Here is a 21,262-nt window from a genome sequence, read left to right on the forward strand (position 1 = left end):
TACCCCCAATTGCCCTTTTGGCTGCCTTACACTCTTCTGATTGACTTGCTGCCCTGTGCTCTGCTTGCCCTACTGCCCTGTCAGCCCTGCTGCTCTGCCAGCAGCCAGGTGACTCTTGCTGTCTTCCTCCCACTGCTGTTAAGTGTAGCCAGCTTGGTAGTAGGAGAGGCAACTGCTGGCTATGCCAGGCCTTCTTCCCAAGGCCACTTGCACTGTTCTCTAAATCAGAGGTCCCCAACCTTTTGGGCACCACGGACCGGTTCCGTGTAGAGAGGTTTTTCCGTGGACCGGAGAGTGCGTAGTTTTGTGTGCTGCCTGCATCCCATGGATGGGGCTTCGCTTGTTTATGCGGACCAGTTTATGGCATGCCACGGCCTGGTGCTAGTCCACGGACCGGGGGTTGGGGACCCCTGCTCTAAATCAAGCAGACCGTTGTCATTATGCTTTGGAAGGCCTCAGGAGCTTTCTGAAGGCTTTCAGAAGCATCGTGGAAGTAAGCCAGTAAAAGCCAGTTGGGGCTGGCAGGGCCAATGAGTGCAGAGTGGCAGGGTCAGCAGAGTGAGTGGAGCCCAGACCAGCAGGATGGCAGGTGACTGGAGGCCAGAAAGATTACAACAGCTCAAGCTTTGCACTATGGTGCTGGAATGGTCAGCCACAATTTAAATGTTAATGTTTTGAATAATAAATATAAAATTAATGGCAGACAGCTATTTATATTGGTCCATGTCTGTAATATATTGGGTTGGTAGTAGACTGATATTTTTCCTAAGATCAGATGGGCTTTTTAAAATTACAGTTTGATGTAGACTTTATTGGGTTAGGGTTAACTTTTTGAAAATCAATGAGAATTCTAAATATACATGGTTGCATTGGAATTGTTGTTGTTAGCTGCGAAGTCGTGTCCGACCCATTGCGACCCTATGGACAACGTTCCTCCAGGCCTTCCTGTCCTCTACCATCTTCTGGGGTCCATTTAAGCTCACGCCTACTGCTTCAGTGACTCCATCCAGCCACCTCATTCTCTGTCGTCCCTTTCTTCTCTTGCCCTCAATTTTTCCCAGCATTAGGCTCTTCTCCAGTGAGTCCTTCCTTCTCATTAGGTGGCCAAAGTATTTGAGTTTTAGCTTCAGGATCTGGCCTTCTAAAGAGCAGTCAGGGTTGATCTCCTCTAGGACTGACCGGTTTGATAGCCTTGCAGTCCAGGGGACTCGCAGGAGTCTTCTCCAGCACCACAGTTCAAAGGCCTCAATTCTTTGGCGCTCAGCCTTTTTTATGGTACAACTTTCACTGCCATACATTGCAACTGGGAAGACCATCGCCTTGACTATACGCACTTTTGTTGACAGGGTGATGTCTCTGCTTTTTAGTGTGCTGTCTAGATTTGCCATGGCTTTCCTCCCAAGGAGCAAGCGTCTTTTAATTTCTTGGCTACAGTCCCCATCTGCAGTGATCTTGGAGCCCAGGAAAATAAAATCTGTCACTACCTCCATTTCTTCCCCATCTATTTGCCAGGAATTGAGAGGGCTGGATGCCATGATCTTGGTTTTTTTATGTTAAGTTTCAAACCAAGTTTCGCACTCTCCTTCACCCACAACAAGAGGCTCTTTAGTTCCTCTTCACTTTCTGCCATTAGAGTGGTATCATCTGCATATCATAGTTGTTGATATTTCTCCCGGCAATCTTAATTCCAACTTTTGATTCATCTAGCCCTGCCTTTCTCATGATGTGCTCTGCATATAAGTTAAATAGGCAGGACGACAGTATGCAGCCTTGCCAGACTCCTTTCCCAATTTTGAACCAATCAGTAGTTCCGTGTCCAGTTCTCACTGTTGCTTCTTGGCCCACATATAGGTTTCTCAAGAGACAAATAAGATGGTCTGGTACGCCCATCTCTTTAAGAACTTGCCACAGTTTGTTATGATCCACACAATCAAAGGCTTTAGCATAGTCAATGAAGCAGAAGTAGATGTTTTTCTGGAACTCTCTAGCTTTCTCCATGATCCAGCGTATGTTGGCAATTTGATCTCTAGTTCCTCTGCCTCTTCAAAATCCTTCCTGTACTTCTGGTAGTTCTCGATCCACATACTGCTGGAGTCTAGCTTGTAGGATTTTAAGAATAACTTTACTAGCATGAGAAATGAGTGCAATGGAGCGATAGTTTGAACATTCTTTGGCACTGCCTTCCTTTGGAATTGGAATGTAAACTGATCTTTTCCAATCCTGTGGCCACTGTTGAGTTTTCCAAATTTGCTGGCAAATTGAGTGTGGCACTTTTACTGCATCGTCTTTTAAGATTTTGAATATCTCAGCTGGAATACTGTCACCTCCACTAGCTTTGTTGTTGCTCAGCTTTTCTAAGGCCCACTTCACTTCACATTCTAGGATGTCTGGCTCAAGGTCAGTGACTACCTCATTGAGATCAGGGACGTTAAGCTCATTCTTGTATAGTTCTTCTGTGTAATTGGAATAGGGCAGCTATTAACGAGAGGATACAGTTATACTAAAAAGTTGTACCCTGTGATGTCAGAGACCTAAACTCCAGACACCCCTGGAGCAATAAGCAGTTGGAATATTGGAAAAAAAATTCATTTTTTTCAACAAAGTAATGAGAAAATTGCTCCAGTTCTGTCTATATGAAATAGGAGGCACATTCTTCTTTCCTAGATTATTGTGAGGATGACGGTTATCACATGCATTATATACAAAGTTCATGTAAAATTCTATAGCAATAGTCCATATTATCTGTCTCCACTTTGAACAGAACCTGGGGTGAACAAGGAGCAGGACTTAATACCTTCTTAGAACTAAAAGTGCTGTTTTGATCTTATAATGCTATAAATACATTCACATGGGATTTCAAACAGAAAAAGCCCTTTGAGACTTTGGCCACTTAAAAAGCTTTTATCTAATTAAACTCAACAATATTTATTTGTCCCCAGGCAATAGGCAAAAGATAGTTAGTTTTTGCCTTCAACAAATCTCAAATGAAACAAGCAAATGTTCCATTGCCTGAGTTGCTAAACCAACTGTTTACTGGGCAGGAAATAGTTGCTCATTAACTTATATATTATATTTGGCAAACAACATCCTTGTAAATAGGTCACATTACAAACTCAGCTTTTAATTTTCTTTACCACATTACAACTAATGCTTTAGTGCATGGGTGTCAAACTCAATTTCATTGAGGGCCGCATCAGCATTGCGGTTGCCCTCAGGGGGCCGGGTGGGTATGGCCTGGGTGGGCGTGGCCTACTGGGTGGGCATGGCTAGAGTGCGTATGGCCTACTGGGTGGGCGTGGCCAGCTCTACATCGTTTGCATCAAGGGTGCCTATGGGGGCCTGGGCAGGAGTGGGACAGATCTGAGGGTCTCTGGCAGAAGGAGGGTCTCTGGGCCAGGGCCAAGGCAGTGGGGGCCATTCCCTCACTGTTTCCAGGATGGCTTCGCGGGCCACATGAAACCACTTCGCGGGCCAGATCCGGCCCCTGGGCCTTGTGTTTGACATGTCTGCTTTAGTGTCTTACAGTAGTCTGTTCAAACTACATACGCCAGTCTGATTATTACAATAGACACAGAGAACTACACAAGAAGAAACTATTTCTGTTTTAAGTTTTAAGAGAGGCAAATCACTTATTAAAGAATGGGGTACAGATCAAGGATTAGTTGATTATGGAAGTGAATGGAATAGCACAGAAAACATTAAGAACGAAAGGTAGCTGTTATGATGTATATTTTAGTATAGAAACATGTGCATTGGCAAACAAATGCAAAATGACCAGTGATAATTCTCTGATGTCATAATCAAATGGTCACAAATTCTAACATTTTTCCCAAACAAATTTGCTATTATCAAAATAACATATTTATCCTGAGAATGCAATGTTGCCCCAAATAAATTTGTCTTCTTTAATTTTATATAATATAAGGTATTTTAATCTGTTGCATTTAACAATAGAGCATTCACACATATTGTAAAAAAATATAAGACTGAAAAGCAAAGCAAAATTATATTCCTGAAACCAGGACTTTCTTTATATTTTTGATGTACATAAACTGTACACTTGCTTACATATACATGAATATTAAATCTCAAGAAATGGAGACATTTTGGATGTATTGATCTGTATCAAAATTAAATACATTAAGAATATTGGTAACTATTCATACAATTGTAGATAGGTCCAATTTTGCAAACTGAACTTTTGAAAGAAGTTGATGTATGAACTGACACATATACTGTATACTGCTCAAAAAAAAAAAAAGGGAACAGAAAATAAGATATCCTACTATTAAATACAGTACATTGGGTTCTTTAAGTGTTCCCTTTATTTTTTTGAGCAGTATATTTTAGAATAAAATCTGCAAATAAAATGGTGATAGATCTAATTTATTAAAGGAAATGTCTGTAAAAAGCATTTGAGGATATTCCTTTGAATATATTGTATAACTGTCAATATAAATGTCAAGATCTAGATTTTTGTTTTCAATATTCAATATAGTATAATTTGTTATCTTTGTTTTATTTTGTCAAGACGTCTTATGCCTTTGAGAATTTTTAAAATGCTGCCATTGTCACTTGTATATCTAAAGGCTGTTTCTGTATGCTTTCCTTTCTTCATAAAGATGCCAACACTGTTCTTCCAACCAAAAAAAATTCCAATTAGCCTATATCCTTACTACAAGCATAACATGACAGTGATACAAGAACAAGTATTGATTTAAACAAAAAGCCATTTTTAAAAACAGTGTTCATTCTTACCAACTCCAGTAGTTATTGATTCTGTGTCAATGTTGTTAGCTTTTTTCTTTGCCACTTCAGCTAGTGCCAATTCACCCTTATCTAGTGCAAAGTAATGGATGTCCTTTAGAAATAAACCAAAATAAAAGATTAATCTAAAATGAATCTTGGGCAGGTAACAAAGAAGAATTTGAAAAGTTCTTTATTCCTTAGATCAGATACAGAGTTGGAAATGATGAGACTATATTTATAATTTTCTCTGTGTTATTCTGGAAATGCAGGTTTATAATCCAGCTTGTATTTCTTTACTGGTACTTAGTAATGAATGAAGCAGTAACCATTAACAGAAAGAATAGACCCATTCAATCCTGTGGTAAACTAAACTTTTAATAAACAGCTTAGACGTTCTTATTGTAAAAACAAAAGCTTTTGCAAATATTGTAGTATAAAGGAAACATGAAGGTTTATAATGAAGTTATATTTTTTCTTAACATTTCCTAATGATTTATGGTATCCTAATAAATATTTTCTTTGCCTTTTTATTCCTGAATGTCTCCAATCTGGATTTTTTACTTTGTTTATTTGAGTCTGAAAATTAGAGGCATACGTAGCTTGGAAAACTTCATTTTATATTCTAAATCAGACCAAATCAGCATTTTATGCCACCCCCACCACCTGTCCTTTTGGTTGTCCCTATCAGGCCTGTGTGAAGTCAATAAAAGTATGCCCTGCATGTAATACAACTGCATTGCTTTTGTTTTGAAGGCAACTGCTTTTTTTAAAAAAAAAATTATGTATGTACAGGCATCTGGGTTTATGGAACTTCACAGCCCTATTGGCTTGGCGCACCACAACAGTCCCAGTTTCTCATGTGGCCCATTGGGAAAACTGCCCATCCTGTTCTAAATCAAAGATGCTTATTCTGAGAACCCAAGGTTATACATGAACCCCAAATATTAAAATACGTCCAACAGAAATCCTTTAGTTTTTTTCAAATTGCAACTGTTAATATGTCAAAAAGGAAATAAATGATTGGTCAATAATCCTGCGAACAATATAAATTTAAACAAATTTTAGTTTCTGTAAATGCAATCTGTCCCATTTGAGTATAAAGAAATAGGAATACTGTTTAACGATTTCATGTAAAGGGAAAGTTTCTGAGTCCTCCCACCAAGCTTTACTTCTGTAGTTGTTTTCAAGATTGCTTTTAATTTAGATAGCCTTCCACACCAGAATGGAATTTGAGAGAAATTATCTAGAAAAAAGTTTAGTATGTATAAATTAGTGGCTATATTATTGACTTCTTAAGTGTGTTCCTCTTTGCTCTTCTCCATCTTGTCTTTTACCATCATGTCCAGTTTTGAAAATTAGTCTTCTTGACCAATCTGGTTCCTATAAAATAGTTTGGGTGTATCTGCATTGCTGGAATGTCCTGACATGACTAGAGGCCTCCAATTGATTCAGGAGGGCTGGAAAAATCAACTACTCACTGGCTACCCCATTCCAAATATGACCTATACCTTTGTATGTGAGAAAGAATGGTCAAATAAGACAAAGCATAGCTCACATAGCTCGCAACTAGGTAATGGGCAGAGAAAGAGGCTCAGAATGGACCTTCCCTAGCTTCTCAGATTGTAAAAGGAGATGGGAGATTTGGATTTTCCGTTTATGTAGCCTTACAATAAAGTAGAATTAAGTTGTCTGGTCCTGTTTCCTGTCTGGTCTACCTGGGAAGGCTGACATCAATTTTGCAAGTTGACAGAAACCCAAAACCATCTCAGCTTAGTCAGCCTGTAGCATTAGAATTGTTGCTACAGCTGTTATTGAGAAGGTTCAAGCTCAATAGCAAAATGTTTATGAGACTTGCCCAACATGTAGAATATTAGTGATTCAAAACCTGGCAGGATATTTTTAGACCAAAAAACCTTTTTTTCTTGACCTTCCTTTCTGTTTTAAACCTTATTTTATCACTTCTCAGTCACTGAAATCCTTCTATCTCAAGTGACTGAAAAATCAATGAAATGGCATTCCAGTGGTTTAGGTAAGGAATTGTCAGGTACTGGATGACTTTATCTGGGAATATATGTTCCTCTCTTTTTTATTGTGTTTCTCTCGGAGTCAGATGATCTAATAAAACAAAATACATTTATAATTCCAGTAATTCAATGAATTACTTTATTTATAACATCAAGCTGATTAATACAAAACAGATCAATAAGCATTTGATTAAAGTGAAGCTATATCACGAAAACCAATTAATCTACTCATTCTTGGGTTTTTTAATCTCATTTTTTTCCAAATTCAAATGTACAAATTATATTTTATTTTATATACTTTAACTTCATTTTTCATGCTAGTTTATTTTATTTTATTTGCTTGTTCACATCCTTATTGTTTCTTGTTTAGGTTAAGTTGGATCGTAATGTACAGCAACACTATTTGTTTTGCAAGAGAAATATAATCATAATTCAGTGGGTTGGTTTATCAGTCCACTGAATATTCATCAGTTAAATACAGTTGAATATTAGCACTAGAAAATATTATTGATCTCACTGTATTTTAAGAATCTTGCAGTATTAAAACAGAGAACATTATGAAAGGAACCGTTAACGGTTTTATTTGATTATATAGACATATCCAAATATATGGTTTTTGAAGTTACTGATTCTAATATAACACAATGAAAATTAGAGAAAAAATATAATACATCTGAAATAAAATAAAACGGTTGCAATTTTATACATCAGATTAGCACTTATGAAAAATTTGAAGTATTTATTATAAAATACATATGTGAAACAAAGCAGATTAACTCATTTTTTAAGTTTTATTTCCAGCTTTTATTTTTTACAACTCAGTATACATTCTGTAATGCTCCCTTCTCTTCTTTTCCCCATAATGACAAATCTGTGAAGTGAATTAGGCTTTAAGAGAAAGGCTGGTCTGAATGTTGTCCAGGCAGCTTCTGTGCCTGAGGGACTTATATAACTCATAATTTTTTCGTTTCTCATTTTTGTACTTTAATCACTACACTAAACTGGCCCTCACCAAGAGTACTTGGGGTAAAATGTCAGATCGTATGATCAACTAAGCACCCATCCCACTAGATCAGATAAGGTAGCACACTTCAGATCCTGCCCTCTAGTAGGATTTTGGAAACATGCCTTTTCCAGGGTTGCCCCTACCTTGTGGAGCACCTTCCCACGGGCAATTTCAAAGGTCCCCTCTACCTTTCTAGCTTTTCAGAAGGCTGTTAAGTCCTGTCTTTTTATGGAGGTGCTGGGATTATATGGATAGAAGGCACAGAATGAGGATAGCTGAATATGTTGTGGAGCTTCCGGGGGGGGGGGGAGGGGAGGAACTATGATACATTTTTGTTTATTGTTTTCTATTTTTCTAATGATTGTTTTATGGCTATGGGAAGCTGTCCAAAGTTGCCTAAGATGGGTGGTCATATAAATCTTTTAAATAAATAAAAAGCTTCTCCTGATATTGGAAGGAGGGAGGATACTGTACTCATTCTGTGAGAGTGCCAAGGAGATTAGTGTTAGTGAAGTGTAGAGTGTAGAGAACTCATGTGATACTCCCCCTTTATGAGTAAGCACACAAAGCACATAGAAAAAGCCATCTAATGCGCACCAGAAGAAGAGAGAATGGCAAAGTTGAGCATGTCCAGCTTGCAGGGGATGTTCTCCAGAAATATCTTTAGCTAAAATGTGCTGGCCTTCCATTGTAGGACACTGGCATTCTGCAAGAAGTAGAAGAGGCACAGTGATTTAGGGCTACCTGCAGCAGGTGCACAGGCTCAATGTCAGTTCCTGTATATACAGTACTGGCCAAAATTGTGGAAACCTTTTGGGAAAAGTGTATTTTTGAGGTTTGATGGCTAAGAACGCCATAAAATTATATATCAATGGAAAGATAATTTAATCGAGAATGTAATGCAACATAGTTTGTTCAATTATCTGTACTGTATTCTATGAAAAAGTATAGCCAAATAAGCAGAAAAAGGAAGCACAACTTGCTGAGGTTGATATCAGGTAGCTTTCCTTCATCTGATTGTAGCCAATGAGCATGAGTGTTTAGAGAGAAAATCAGGTGTCGTCTTGTTTTGGCAATGAGCCAATCAGATCACAGTAGAATTCAGTTATTGATGTCGTGTACTGAAGCTGAGAGGAGGACATTTGTCACTGTGTTATGTGATCGCTGTCAAGTTGGTTGGGTTTTTTTCCCCCCTTTCATTTAGTGAGCTTGTAAAACGTAGTAAAATTAAAGTAATGGTGCCAAGGGTTGACTGGTTGCCTAGAAAGGGATGTAAAATAGTATTATTAAGTGAACAAGGCGACAGTTATAAAGAAATTAGAATAAAAATTGGTGGAAACTTAACCAAAGGTGGCATTTTCCCAAAAGGTGTCCACAATTTTGGCCACTAATGTAGCATCCCCCAGGAAGAAGTCTAGCCAAAGCCACCTTTGGAAGAAAGGGAAAGTGAGACCAGGCAAGAGTTGCTTGCAGCAGAGTCTAACCTTGAAATTTCCTCGTAACCCAATCTCCAGGAAAACTGTTTTAGAAGATCTGGTATAATTATTCAGTGGTGTCATTGCGTAATTGCAAATCAGTCTATTCTTTTGTTAACTCTGACAATTAAACAAAAAATGTAAATTTTTATGTATCACTACAAAGCTTGCTCTTCAAACCTTCCTATAGCTGCCCCTGTTTCTCAGGTACGGTCAAAACAGTTGGGCATGTCCTGGTATACTGCAGATTTTCTAGGGAGTTACACAATGCATTTATTGTGTTCCTGTTAATAAAGTTTATGCCACCTGGATGAATTCCTGCTTACCTGTTTACTTTGAGACAGGCAGCCTGCCACTACCTATGAAAAAAAATGCACAGCGGCACGTTCAGTATAATCTCCTAGTGCTTTTATGTTACTATTTCTTTTAGTGTTTACTATTAGGAGCTAGTGCTAGTTGGCTGTTGTGATTGGCCTTTGGCTTTAATAAAGGATTCATTTATTAATTTATTCAAATTATCCTCTTTTTGTGTTACTATTATTATAACAGAAGTACTCTGAATAATGTTCATAGTTTCGAATGCCAGCATTTATGCACACCACTCAAGAAAGATTTATCTGTCTCTGTAGTGTTTTCAAAGCAAAGGACTCAACTAATTCCTTCCTAAGTATATGCAACCATAAGTGGAGTAAACGTGTAAAACTTGTTTTTATTCTCTGATGATATTACAAATCAGTAACTTAAGGTAAAAACAGAATGGTGCAAGAAATATGAGTCATCCCTGATGAATATAAATGTTAACTTTAAATGGTTAGAGATGCAAAGGCTCAAGGAACCCCAGCCTTAGCAGAAGTCAAACGATGAAGGCATACAACTCCTAAAACTCCTGGGAATTTGAAGGTGCCTAGAAACCTTGAAACAGGTGTGGTTTCAGAAGAATGTCTGTCTGGAGGCAAAGTCGTCAGAATTTGCCATCAATATTATACTTCCTCTGTCCATAATCCTAATAACATTGTCAGAAAAGAGAGCCCTCAGGAACTTCTTAAATGGATAAAAGCTTATACTATCAATTCAGCTAAGGTAATACCGTAATTGTGAAACTCGGTTTTATTATGTGCTTAGTAGTATGTTCATCTGATACAAATGAATTAAAAGGATTTTCAGATTAAACTCATGATACCAAATTTTCATAACTGGCTGTGATACCTGAAAACATTTTTAAAAAGTGTTTTTTTTCTGCTCAGATTTTTTTAATATAAAGCACTACCAAATAAAGGCTATTTACTGTATAGTTATATAACTTTTCTTTGATTATATATTTCTTTGTTAGGAGCTTATTAGATTCTTTCAACCACTATGTAAACAAATATAATGCTGAAGAATGATGATTTGCTTCCCAAATTTAACAGTACACATTCAGGGAATTTTGGAGGCTACGGAAGCAGTGTACAAGGGAGTAGTACATTGTACTCCCCTGAACTAAGCTGTGGGTAAAAAATAATCATTGCATGGTAAAAACTGGTATATAATGTATAAACTATGATCCACATGGTATGCTATAATTTGCTCTATCATTTATATTAAACAGTTTGTTAACATTCATAAAAATATTTTCAAATGAACTTTCAAAATCACATTTTCAACACAAAAATCGTGCCATATATGATTATGATGTAGATGCAAACTGTATTAAAGTAATATAAATACTTTTTATGTTAAGGCTATAAAACCGTATTAAAGTAGTATAAATATTTTTATGTTCCGAATATAAAGAAACTGGAAAAATTCCTAATATTTTTCCTTTAAATAATTACATTTTGTTTACCACGCACTGATTTCGAAGAATCAAATCTGCATGTATCTATGCAAAATTCCAAGAATTTTTCAGAATGTTTCTTATTCTACATTGCTTGAATCATCACATATGGCCTTTATTCAAGTGTTTGTCTGCCCTATTTATAACAGAACATTAGTTGCCCTTTCAAACTGATGGCTCCAAAAGATGGACCCCACTATGAAAGGATTTAAAACGAACAACTTTAATAATGCTTGATCTTTGCTGTCATGTATAACAGCGGTCCCCAACCTTTTGGGCACCAGGGACCGGATCTGTGAATTTTTTTTCCCATGGCCTCGGGGCAGGGAGGGGGGGCACGTGGTTTTGTGTGCTACCTAGATCCCATGCATGTGCAGATGAAACTTCACACACCTGAACAGCCAGGTTCCTAGTGGTTCATGGCCTGGGAATTGGGGACCCTAATATATAAAAGTGCCTGCTTTGGCACAGTAAAAATAGATTATATCTATTTTTCATTGCATTTGTTTTCGAATTTTATAGAAACAAACATTGTTTCATTTAGATGTGATATGGTACTTTATACAATAGTTATTATTTATACCGAAGACCATTACCTGAAAAAGCCCTTTAAGAGGAGTTGTCTACAATAATATTAGTTATTGTATTATTCTCACACAGGCACTTTGGTGAGAATCAGCAATATACAGCACTTAACAGGACTGTCACAAGAGTGTATCTTGATTAATATCTCACCTCGGGCACCCTCTTGCTAATTAGTTAGGCAACTATTGTGTTTGTAGTATTTTTTGCTCCATTCTTCAGGAAGTCCCCACAGCAGTTTACAAACTCAAGGGTACCTTCTTTCCTACTCTTCCATTTGCATTTTAAAGATTATACTGAACATGGCGAAATCTTTGAACTACTGACAAAAATCTGCAAGGGTATTCTGCAGTTTCTATACATTCTCCTTCTCCCTGCACCTCCCTCATAATCTATCTCAGAGAATAATCATGCAGCTGGAGCACCATATTTTGAGAAGAGCAATAGTGTATAAATCCATCCTATTGGTGGATACCATCCTATTAGAATAAGGATGCTCTAGAAATTCCTCAAGAAACCACAGATCACTTAACAATGGTTCAAAGTTCTGACCCACTCCAAAAATTACATACAAGTCTGTTTCAAAGTTCTCGGTGCAGTTCTAGCTGCACTGGCCCTGCAGTCATTCGCCCTTACAACAGATCATGGAGATGCTGCATTGCCCGTCCCAGCCTTTTTCGTTTTGTTTATGGAAGAAATGTGCTTTTCTGGGGAAGGGAAGGAGAGAGGGGATTAAGCAAGGGAAAGGTTTTGGGAAGCTCATCCTGAAATTGCTGCATTTTATGCAGGGGCCAGCTTCCCAAAGTTTGTTAGAGGCGGGATAGCTTTGCAGGTTCCGATAACTAGCGGACCAGCAGTCAGTTGATTGGTGCAAAGAGGCCTGAAAGCAACCGCCATTTCCACAAATAATTCTCAGGGCCCTTTTGTTGATCTTTCCCACCTGTCCCAACTAGGTGCTAAAACTGAACTCCCCATCTCTGCTCTCCATGCTTATCCCTTTTAAAAACCTTACCTTAACTCCAGGCTGAAGATGAGAGGAACCCATCAAGCGAGGAAAGAAAAAAAAATCTTTCTAGAGGATCCAATCTGGGTCAGTCCAGAGGATTAGTCTTCCGAGCTTTCAGATTCATGCTGCAGCTCATCCTTAGGCACACCCTCTGCTAGAGAGAGGTTCCCTGAGGATGGACTACAACACAAGTCCAAAAGCTTGGAAAATAAACCTCTGGTCCCAGTGACCAACCCAGATTGGATCCTGCGACATGTTTATTGGCTTTCATATTGTGAGGAAATCTTTCTGCAGCTTTTTTCCTTGAAGTGGAGGTGGGCGGCGGCGGGGGGGGGGGAAAACTTCATCTTCAAAAGTTAGATGACTACTGTAGAAACTTGGCCAACAAAATAGAAGACACTGGGTCTTTGCAAGCTTAAGCTGTTTTACCTGATCAATAAGCCCGTCCCTCCCAGGTTTTTGTTGTTGTTGTTGTTTATGGAAGAACTGTGGCTTTTGTTTATTGAAGAGAAGTGGCTTTCTAGGCGAGGGAGGAGTTAAGCAAGGGAAAGGTTTTGAGAAGCTCCTCCTGAAGCTGCCACCTGTTATGCAAGGGCCAGCTACTCAAGCTTAGCAAGTCACAGGAGGGCTTTGCAGCCTCCCGATGGCCAGCAGATCAGTGCAGAAAGCACCGAAAGGCCAGGCAGCTCCTTTTTTTTACCCTAGAAAGGCAGGGCATCTTGGCAGAAGGAAGGACAGGGGGAAAATTAGGAAAGGCAGGTGTGGCCAGGCTTTTCCTTCCCAATTGGCAAGACAGTAGCTGTGTGGCAGGCTGGCATGTGCCACCCAAGGGGCAGGTATGAGGTATCTTGGGATAGAGGAGGCTTTGAGAGGCCTGAAGCGGGTGGGCTTTTGCCTGCATTAGACCTCCTCTTCCGCACTCCTGAGCTGTACTCATCAATCTGTTCATTCCTTTAATAAATCCACTGGGGAGAGCAGGGAAGGCTGGTTGTTACTTGAGGCAGTTCGTCCCAACTTTTGACCCTAATGGGCAGGCACCATGATGGTCGTAACTCAAGGATTACCTCTACTGGATGCAACAAAGAAGGTAATCAATAGGCTAAAACATATAGGGAACGGTTGCTGGAATTGGGTATGTCTACTTTAATGAAGAGAAGGGTGAGGGGTGACATGATAGCAGCGTTCCAATATCTCAGGGGCTGCCCCAAAGAAGAGGGAGTCAAGCTATTCTCCAAAGCACCTGAAGGCAGAACAAGAAGCAACGGATGGAAACAATCAAGGAGAGAAGCAACCTAGAACTAAGGAGAAACTTCCTGACAGTTAGAACAATTAACCAGTGGGACAACCTGCCTCCAGAAGAGGTGAATGCTCCAACACTGGAAGTTTTTTTAGAAGAGACTGGACAGCCATTTGCCTGAAATGGTATAAGGTTTCCTGCCTGAGCAGGAGGTTGTACTAGATGACCTCCAAGGTCCCTTCCAACTTATTATATATTCATCCATTTCATCTTTGCAGGCTTGTACTCAATATTGATTCAGATGTGTACCTAAAACTTTTGTCATAATTCTAGAGTCATTTTACAGGGTAAGATTTAAGAAACAGCGGCTACGTTATCTTTTAATAGTATCCAACTGTACTGGTAGGCTAATCTGCATCATTTTACACTTAATGATCAGATTTTACATATATGCAGCCTGAAATGTTTCAGCTGTAGTTCAGTTACATTTGCATTTTGGTATGCATGTATGTAAAAAGATTACATTCATAATTAAAATGTAACTTAATTCTTTTCAAGCAGTGTACATCTAAAACAAGGTTTTTGTTGCTAATGTTTTAAAGAAGCCACTGTTGTAATTTGTCAAAATGTTTACTGTCTAAAGCTAGGTTGCAAACAATTCTATAGGGACATTATTATTATTTTTTTGTATTTCAGAAGTACAAGAATGCCCTGCTTCACCTCCGGATTTTCTGCTCACTACACAGCTGTTATGCATCTATAGAACTTTAGCCGACTGGTCTTAATAAATGGTTCATTTGCCTCAAGTGGGGTATTAGTAAGACAATTGGTTAGTAGCTTAGAAAGATATATATATGTACAGTATATGTGTGTGTGTGTGTCTGTGTGTGTACATTTTCTTGTTCTTATGGAATTGTAAAATAGTTTAGTTTAGTTTAGCATACAACGATGCGCCAAGCTAAAGGAATCAGATTTAAAAGTAAGAATAGATTATTTTCTATTGCTTGTGTTTTGCATTATATTGAATTCCAGTATGACACGGTCACTTTCACCCAAGGTTCTGGCAACTTCAACTCCCTCTATCACTTCTTCTCTATTAGTAAGAATTAGATCCAGTATAGCTTTACTTCTAGTTCCCTCCTCCACCTTTAGATGACAAAGTTGTCGGCTAGGTTGGTTAGGAATGTTGTGATTCAGGGTCAGCCTGTGGGTTCGGCAGTTGGGTCGGACGATTCAGAAGAGGAGGAGGGGGGTGTTGGAGAGCCTGCAGAGGACAGCCCTGAGGCTTCGCAGAGCCCTCAGCCAGGCCCCTCTCATCTGGTCACTACGCAGACCCAGCTGTGTGAGCCTGACAGCGTGGATGAAGATGACCCACAGCTGGCCCTGTTCAAGGACGCCCAACGCAGGAGGCAGTCAATCAGGAGTAAACAGAGGAAGGCAATGGGGCACCTTGGAAGGAGGCAGAGAGAAGCCATGCCTTGAACTGTTTAAAAGGGGAATGTGTGGGAGGGCTGGTTTGCTGAAGGCAACCGTTTGAATAGCTCCTGTTTCATGGTTCGTGTTTTGGTTTTGCTCTGTTTGCTCTGTTTTGTGTCAATAAATTTGGCAGGCTTAGTTCCAGCCTCTTGCCTTTTTGTAAAGGGGTTGTCCCTGCCTTTTCTGCAGGGCTGGTAGTAGGCTGGTACAGAACAAGGAATCTGTTTGGTCTCCTGCTCACTGCAAAGTTTGTCTCCAAGTTGATATCTAGATAGTTGAAGTCTCCCATTACTACTGTAGTAAGCTTCCTACACACATTTGTTAACTGGTTGGCAAAGAGTTCATCTATTTCTTCTGATTGGTTGGGTGGCCTGTAATATATGCTGTACCTATAGCGATGTCACTTTTTTCCTCTTTTATATTGATCCATATACATTCTGGAGAGATTTTATCTTTGATCATATGCATTTCTGTAGATATGTAGTGTTCTCTTACATATAGCGCAACTCCCCCTCCTCTTTTTGTTGATCTGTTTCTTTTGAACAATTTGTAGCCATCCATCAGTCCATTCCAGTGATGGGTTTCATCCCACCAGGTTTCTGCAATGCCAACTATGTCATACCTGCCCTCGTGTACTATTGCTTCTAATTCACCCTATTTGTTCCCCAAGCTCTGAGCATTTGTATATAAGCCTGTCCGTGCATATCCTAATTGTTTGAGTTTTTCTTTTTTCTCATTATAATAAATTTATATAGCCACAAGAAAGAAAAAAGTGTTTTCTAAAAAGTGTAAAAAGCACCCAACAGACACACAGACACACAAACACAGACACACAGAGACACGTATTTCTGGTATCTGTATGCATATGCATACTTTCTCAGAAATATTTCAGAGGGTTCTTTTAAAGCATGCTTAATTGAGAAAATTTATCACAGTACACACATCTTTCTAATTAGATGGAATAAGCTGGATGATTAGAACTGTATACTGAAAAGTATTAAAAGGTTCGTGCAATTTCTTTTCGTATAATTACAAAGGAATTTTCAAACTCTCTAAAAGGGGAATGTAATTGTGTAATTGAACACAGAAATTAAATATTAAGATCAAACTAACAAGGCAAGTAGCATAATAGAATAAATTATATAAGCAGCTAGTGTCAAGGCTTAATTTAAACAGAATATCTTAATTATGGAAAAGAGCTGAGTTAATGTAACTCTCTAAGGCAGGGGTGTCAAACTCAATTTCATTGAGGGCCGCATCAGCATTGCGGTTGCCCTCAAGGGGCCAGGTTGGTGTGGCCTGGGTGGGCGTGGCCTACTGGGTGGCCGTGACTAGAGTGTGTATGGCCTACTGGGTGGGCGTGGCTAGCTCTACATCGTTCGCATCAAGGGTGCCTATGGGGGCCTGGGCAGGAGTGGGACAGATCTGAGGGTCTCTGGCAGAAGGAGGGTCTCTGGGCAGTGGGGGCTGTTCCCTCACTGTTTCCAGGATGGCTTCGCGGGCCACATGAAACCACTTTGTGGGCTGCATCCGGCCCCCGGGCCTTGTGTTTGACATGTCTGCTCTAAGGTTTGCCCCATTGTTTTTCTTTCAGAAACAATAACATCTCCTGCACATCTACAGCAATAAGCTGGGAGACTGTAAAACTGCAGTTGTCCCTTAAACTTAATTGTCAGATTCTGCTGCAGAAATATTTTAAGAAAAAAGCTTCCCAGACGGCTTGAATATAGGATCACTTATGAACTGAGTTACTTTTATTCCTGTTGCAAATGGTCTTGAACAGAGGTAACAGAACGATAACATGTAAATACCTCACTGCAGTGATTGACTTCTCAAGTATCAGTTATAGAAATTTGATATGTGAAATGTGATGAAGGGTTTAAAAAGTTACAATAAAAAATTTCCACCTGTGTTAGAATATAATTAAATTCTCATTTAAGATTATTACCTTACCAAAACATAAGGTAAGGTAAGGTAAGGTAACATAAGGAGAGAATGGTATTAGATATTCTTTCCAGTGGAATTTTTCAACACTTCCACTGATTTCATAAGTTCTACATGTGTTTGTCCAGTTCACTGAATCAGTAAGGACTTAACATAAACTATTTCTAAGTTGCACTAGACTTCCATCTTCAACTTGAAGATAACAAAAAGCTTCCTTATGCAGGGTTGGATTGCCTGTATACTGATGAAAGCTTTTAGATTACAAGGAATGTTAATTAAATTACTATCAAAATCCCATCTGAAAGAATGAATGTGTTTTAAGATCCAAAGCAAATGATTATTTCAATAACTATTATAGAGGCCAATGCTAATACTATAAAAGATGGTATAAGTTGAACAGGGTAAAATGGTAAAATGAGGCTACGTTCCCTGGTTTGTCCTATTAAAGAAGTTAATGTTGTTTTAAAATAAGCATATTTTCCTTCAGATACAGCAGAATTTAGGTTTACTATTCTATTTCTTAATCAGATGACATAGAACTATAAAGTGATCTATAGTGGAATGGCCAGATATGAATTGTGTCCATTTATAATTATTATTTAATTATTTCCCCATAGTTTCAGTGCTGTCACATCTATTCCATGTGTCGCTACGATATAAAAAAGATGTTGAGACTCTAGAAAGAGTACAGAGAAAAGCAGCGATGATGATCAGGGGACTGGAGGCTAAAACTTATGAAGAACCGTTGCAGGAATTGGGTTTGTCTAGTTTAATGATGAGAAGGACTAGGGGTGTTCTGATATCTAAGGGGCTGCAACGAAGAAGAGGAGGTTGATCTATTCCCCAAAGCACCCAAAGGCAGAACAAGAAGCAATGGATGGAAACTAATCAAGGAGAGATCCAACCTAGAAATAAGGAGAAATTTCCTGACAGAACAATTGGTGAATTGGCTTGCCTTCAGAAGTTGTGGGCGCTCCATCACTGGAGGTTTTTAAGACGAGATATTGGACAACCACTTGTCTGGAATGGTATAGGGTCTCTTGCTTGAACAGAAGACTAGAAGACCTTCAAGGTCTCTTCCAACTCTGTTATTCTGTTAATTAAAAAACAGAATCCAAAACTCAGAAGGCCAGATCTCTAAGAGGATGATAGCATTGCCCTCACCTAGACAGATTTCAATAATTCATTCCAGTTGACATGAAGAAATATAGCAATTACTAAAGGATCTGGCATTTACTCCAAACAGTGTGAATCCAAGGTCACCAGTAATCTGAAGACTTAAGATCTAGAAATGGAGCATGCTTTCCAGGCTTACTCAACAAGATTTTCTAGAATGCAATATAATTAATGGTATCAAATACTTTTGAGAAGCTCAGAACAAAAGAAATGGATTGTATTTCTATTGTCCAATTCTTAATCAAGGATAACTTAACCACTACTAAGTTAATTCCCAAAATGAGATCAGAAACTACAAATCAAAATAATTTTGATAGCTATTGACTAAATATGCATTACCAGAAAACAAGGCAGAAATGACCATGGTTCAGATTTTATACAACTAAAACAGAACTATAATATTACACTCTAGAGCCAATTCACACCATATTTATTACAAGATAATCATTTTATGTGATAATACATTGTTAAGAATTGAGAATCATTGTTGAGAAAAGGTGAATATTGGTGATAAGAGAGCCAGTTCCTAGGGGAACAGAAACTATAGTCTGCAGACCAGGAAGTCAATCTAGGGAGATATATTGTCTTCCTGGAGCAAAAATCAAAGATGGAACTGAGTTAAAATATTAAAATATTAAAATATTAAAATAATCAACCCCACAGATTACTAGCCCTTTCTTCTCCTACACATGGGAACCAATGACACAACAATAAATCTGAAAATAATAATGAGATTACAAACAGCTAGGGAAGAAAGTTAAAGAATTAAGAGCACAAGTGGTGTTTTCATCTATACTTCCAACAAAAGCCAACATCCAATGAAGGAGCAAAGGATTTTAGAAACAAACCACTGGCTTAAAAACTGGTGTCATCAACAGAACTTTTGCTTCCTTGACCATGGTCTGTATTACCTAGATGAAGGCTAATGGCAATGGATGGACTGCACCTCACAAGAACTGGAAATATACTTGGAAAATGACTGGCTCATCTTATCAAAAGGGCTTTAAACTAAAATTGAGGGGAGAAGGGAGGCAATCTTCAGAACCTTTAGAACCTACAGTAATTCCAAACAAAAACACTAGATAACTAATCACATAAGGAGGCAAGGAGTAAAGAGAAAGAAGAAATAGAAAAAGAAAAACATAATGAAGAGAGAGTGAGGGAAAGGATGGAAATCCCAGTTACTAAGTAGGAGATATAAGAAACATATCCAAGACCTATAAAGGACTCAAATAAATGCCTGTACACTAATGCTCAAAGTTTAAGGAACAAACAAGGTGAACCTGAAGTATTATTACATAAAGACAGATATTATATAGTTGCCATTACTGAAACTTGGTGGGATGAAACTCATGACTGGAATGTACTGATAGAAGGATACAAACTATTTAAAAGAAACAGACCTAACAAAAGAGGAGGTAGAGCTGCACTATATATAAAAGATCACTACAGCTCTACAAAAATACACAAAGCCAAGGATGAAAACCTCCTAGAATCCATATGGGAAAAAATGACATTGCTATAGGAGTATACTACAGGCCACCCAACCAAGCAGAAGAAATAGATGAATTCTTTGCTAATCAATTAACAAATGTATGTAGGAAACGAACCACAGTAGTAATGGGAGACTTTAACTACCCTGATATCAACTGGGAGACAAACTCTGCAGCAAGTGGGAGATCGAATAGATTCCTAAGCAACTTAGCTGGCAACTTGATCATCCAAAAAATAGCGGGGGGAACTAGAGGAAAAGTTAAACTGGACCCAATTCTTACTAATCAAGAAGTGATAGAGGGAATTGAAGTTGCCGGAACTTTGGGCAAGAGTGACCACGTCATAGTGGAATTCTATATAATGCCAACACAAGTAATAGAGTATAATCCAATCAGTGCCTTAAACTTTGAAAGAGCTGATTTTAACAAACTCAGAGAAAGCCTAAACAGAATTTCATAGATAAAAATCCTAAAGGGGAAAACAACTCAAAAAGTGTGGGAAACACTGAAAAATATGATTATAAAAGCCCAGTGCAACACAATAGCACTAAAAAAGAAAAAAAAGAAATCCAAGAAGAAACCAGCATGGTTGCACAAAGATCCCTCTGATAAACTGAAAGACATACTTGGACTTCAGCAAGACATTCAACAAAATGGACCACAATCTACTTCTTGGTAAACTAGAAAAATATGGGATAGACAGCATCACCCCAGATGGATTTGTAACTTGGTGACAAACCATACTCAAGAGTAGTCCTCAATAGTACCACATCTACAGGAAGGGAAATGAGCAGTGGGGGACCACAAGGTTCCGTCTTAGGCCCAGTACTCTTCAATATCTTCATAAATGACTTAGATGAAGGAAAAGAAGGGAAACACATCAAATTTGCAGATGACACTAAGCCGTCAGGAATAGCCAACACCTCAGAAGACAAGCTCAGGATCCAAAAAGATCTTTTTTAAAAAAAACAAGTTTTATTAATTTTCCAATTTTACATCAAGATATCAAAGTGTTTAGGAAGCAACATGGTGATTGGGTAAACAATAGTCCAGTAACAAAATCATTTGTGCCTATCTCAGGTTAACTTATCTAAAAATTCCCTCTCTGTTTCCCATAGTTACTATATCACAATCAAATTAATACATTACTAGTTATAACACAGTTAATTAAAGTATTTATCAATATATTTTTAGTTATAGTTATCATGTTTTTAAGAATTTACCCATTTTCAATTACAGTGCTCCAATTTAGCCTTTAAGATTCATATAGTATTTAAG

The 21,262-nt window shown here is 38.4% G+C and overlaps 1 protein-coding gene across 1 annotated transcript in view; it reads right to left on the minus strand.

Moving 5' to 3' along the window:
- WDPCP (WD repeat containing planar cell polarity effector) overlaps positions 1 to 21,262 on the minus strand; it is a 133,396-nt gene that overhangs the window by 38,334 nt on the left and 73,800 nt on the right. Inside the window, exon 13 of the mRNA XM_083370015.1 lies at positions 4,759 to 4,861. Within this exon, the coding sequence (XP_083226141.1) occupies positions 4,759 to 4,861 (103 nt within the window). The remainder of the gene's footprint in view (positions 1 to 4,758; positions 4,862 to 21,262) is intronic.

This window comes from Vipera ursinii (assembly GCF_947247035.1).
Source record: "Vipera ursinii genome assembly, chromosome: 1".
Lineage (NCBI taxonomy): Eukaryota > Metazoa > Chordata > Lepidosauria > Squamata > Viperidae > Vipera > Vipera ursinii.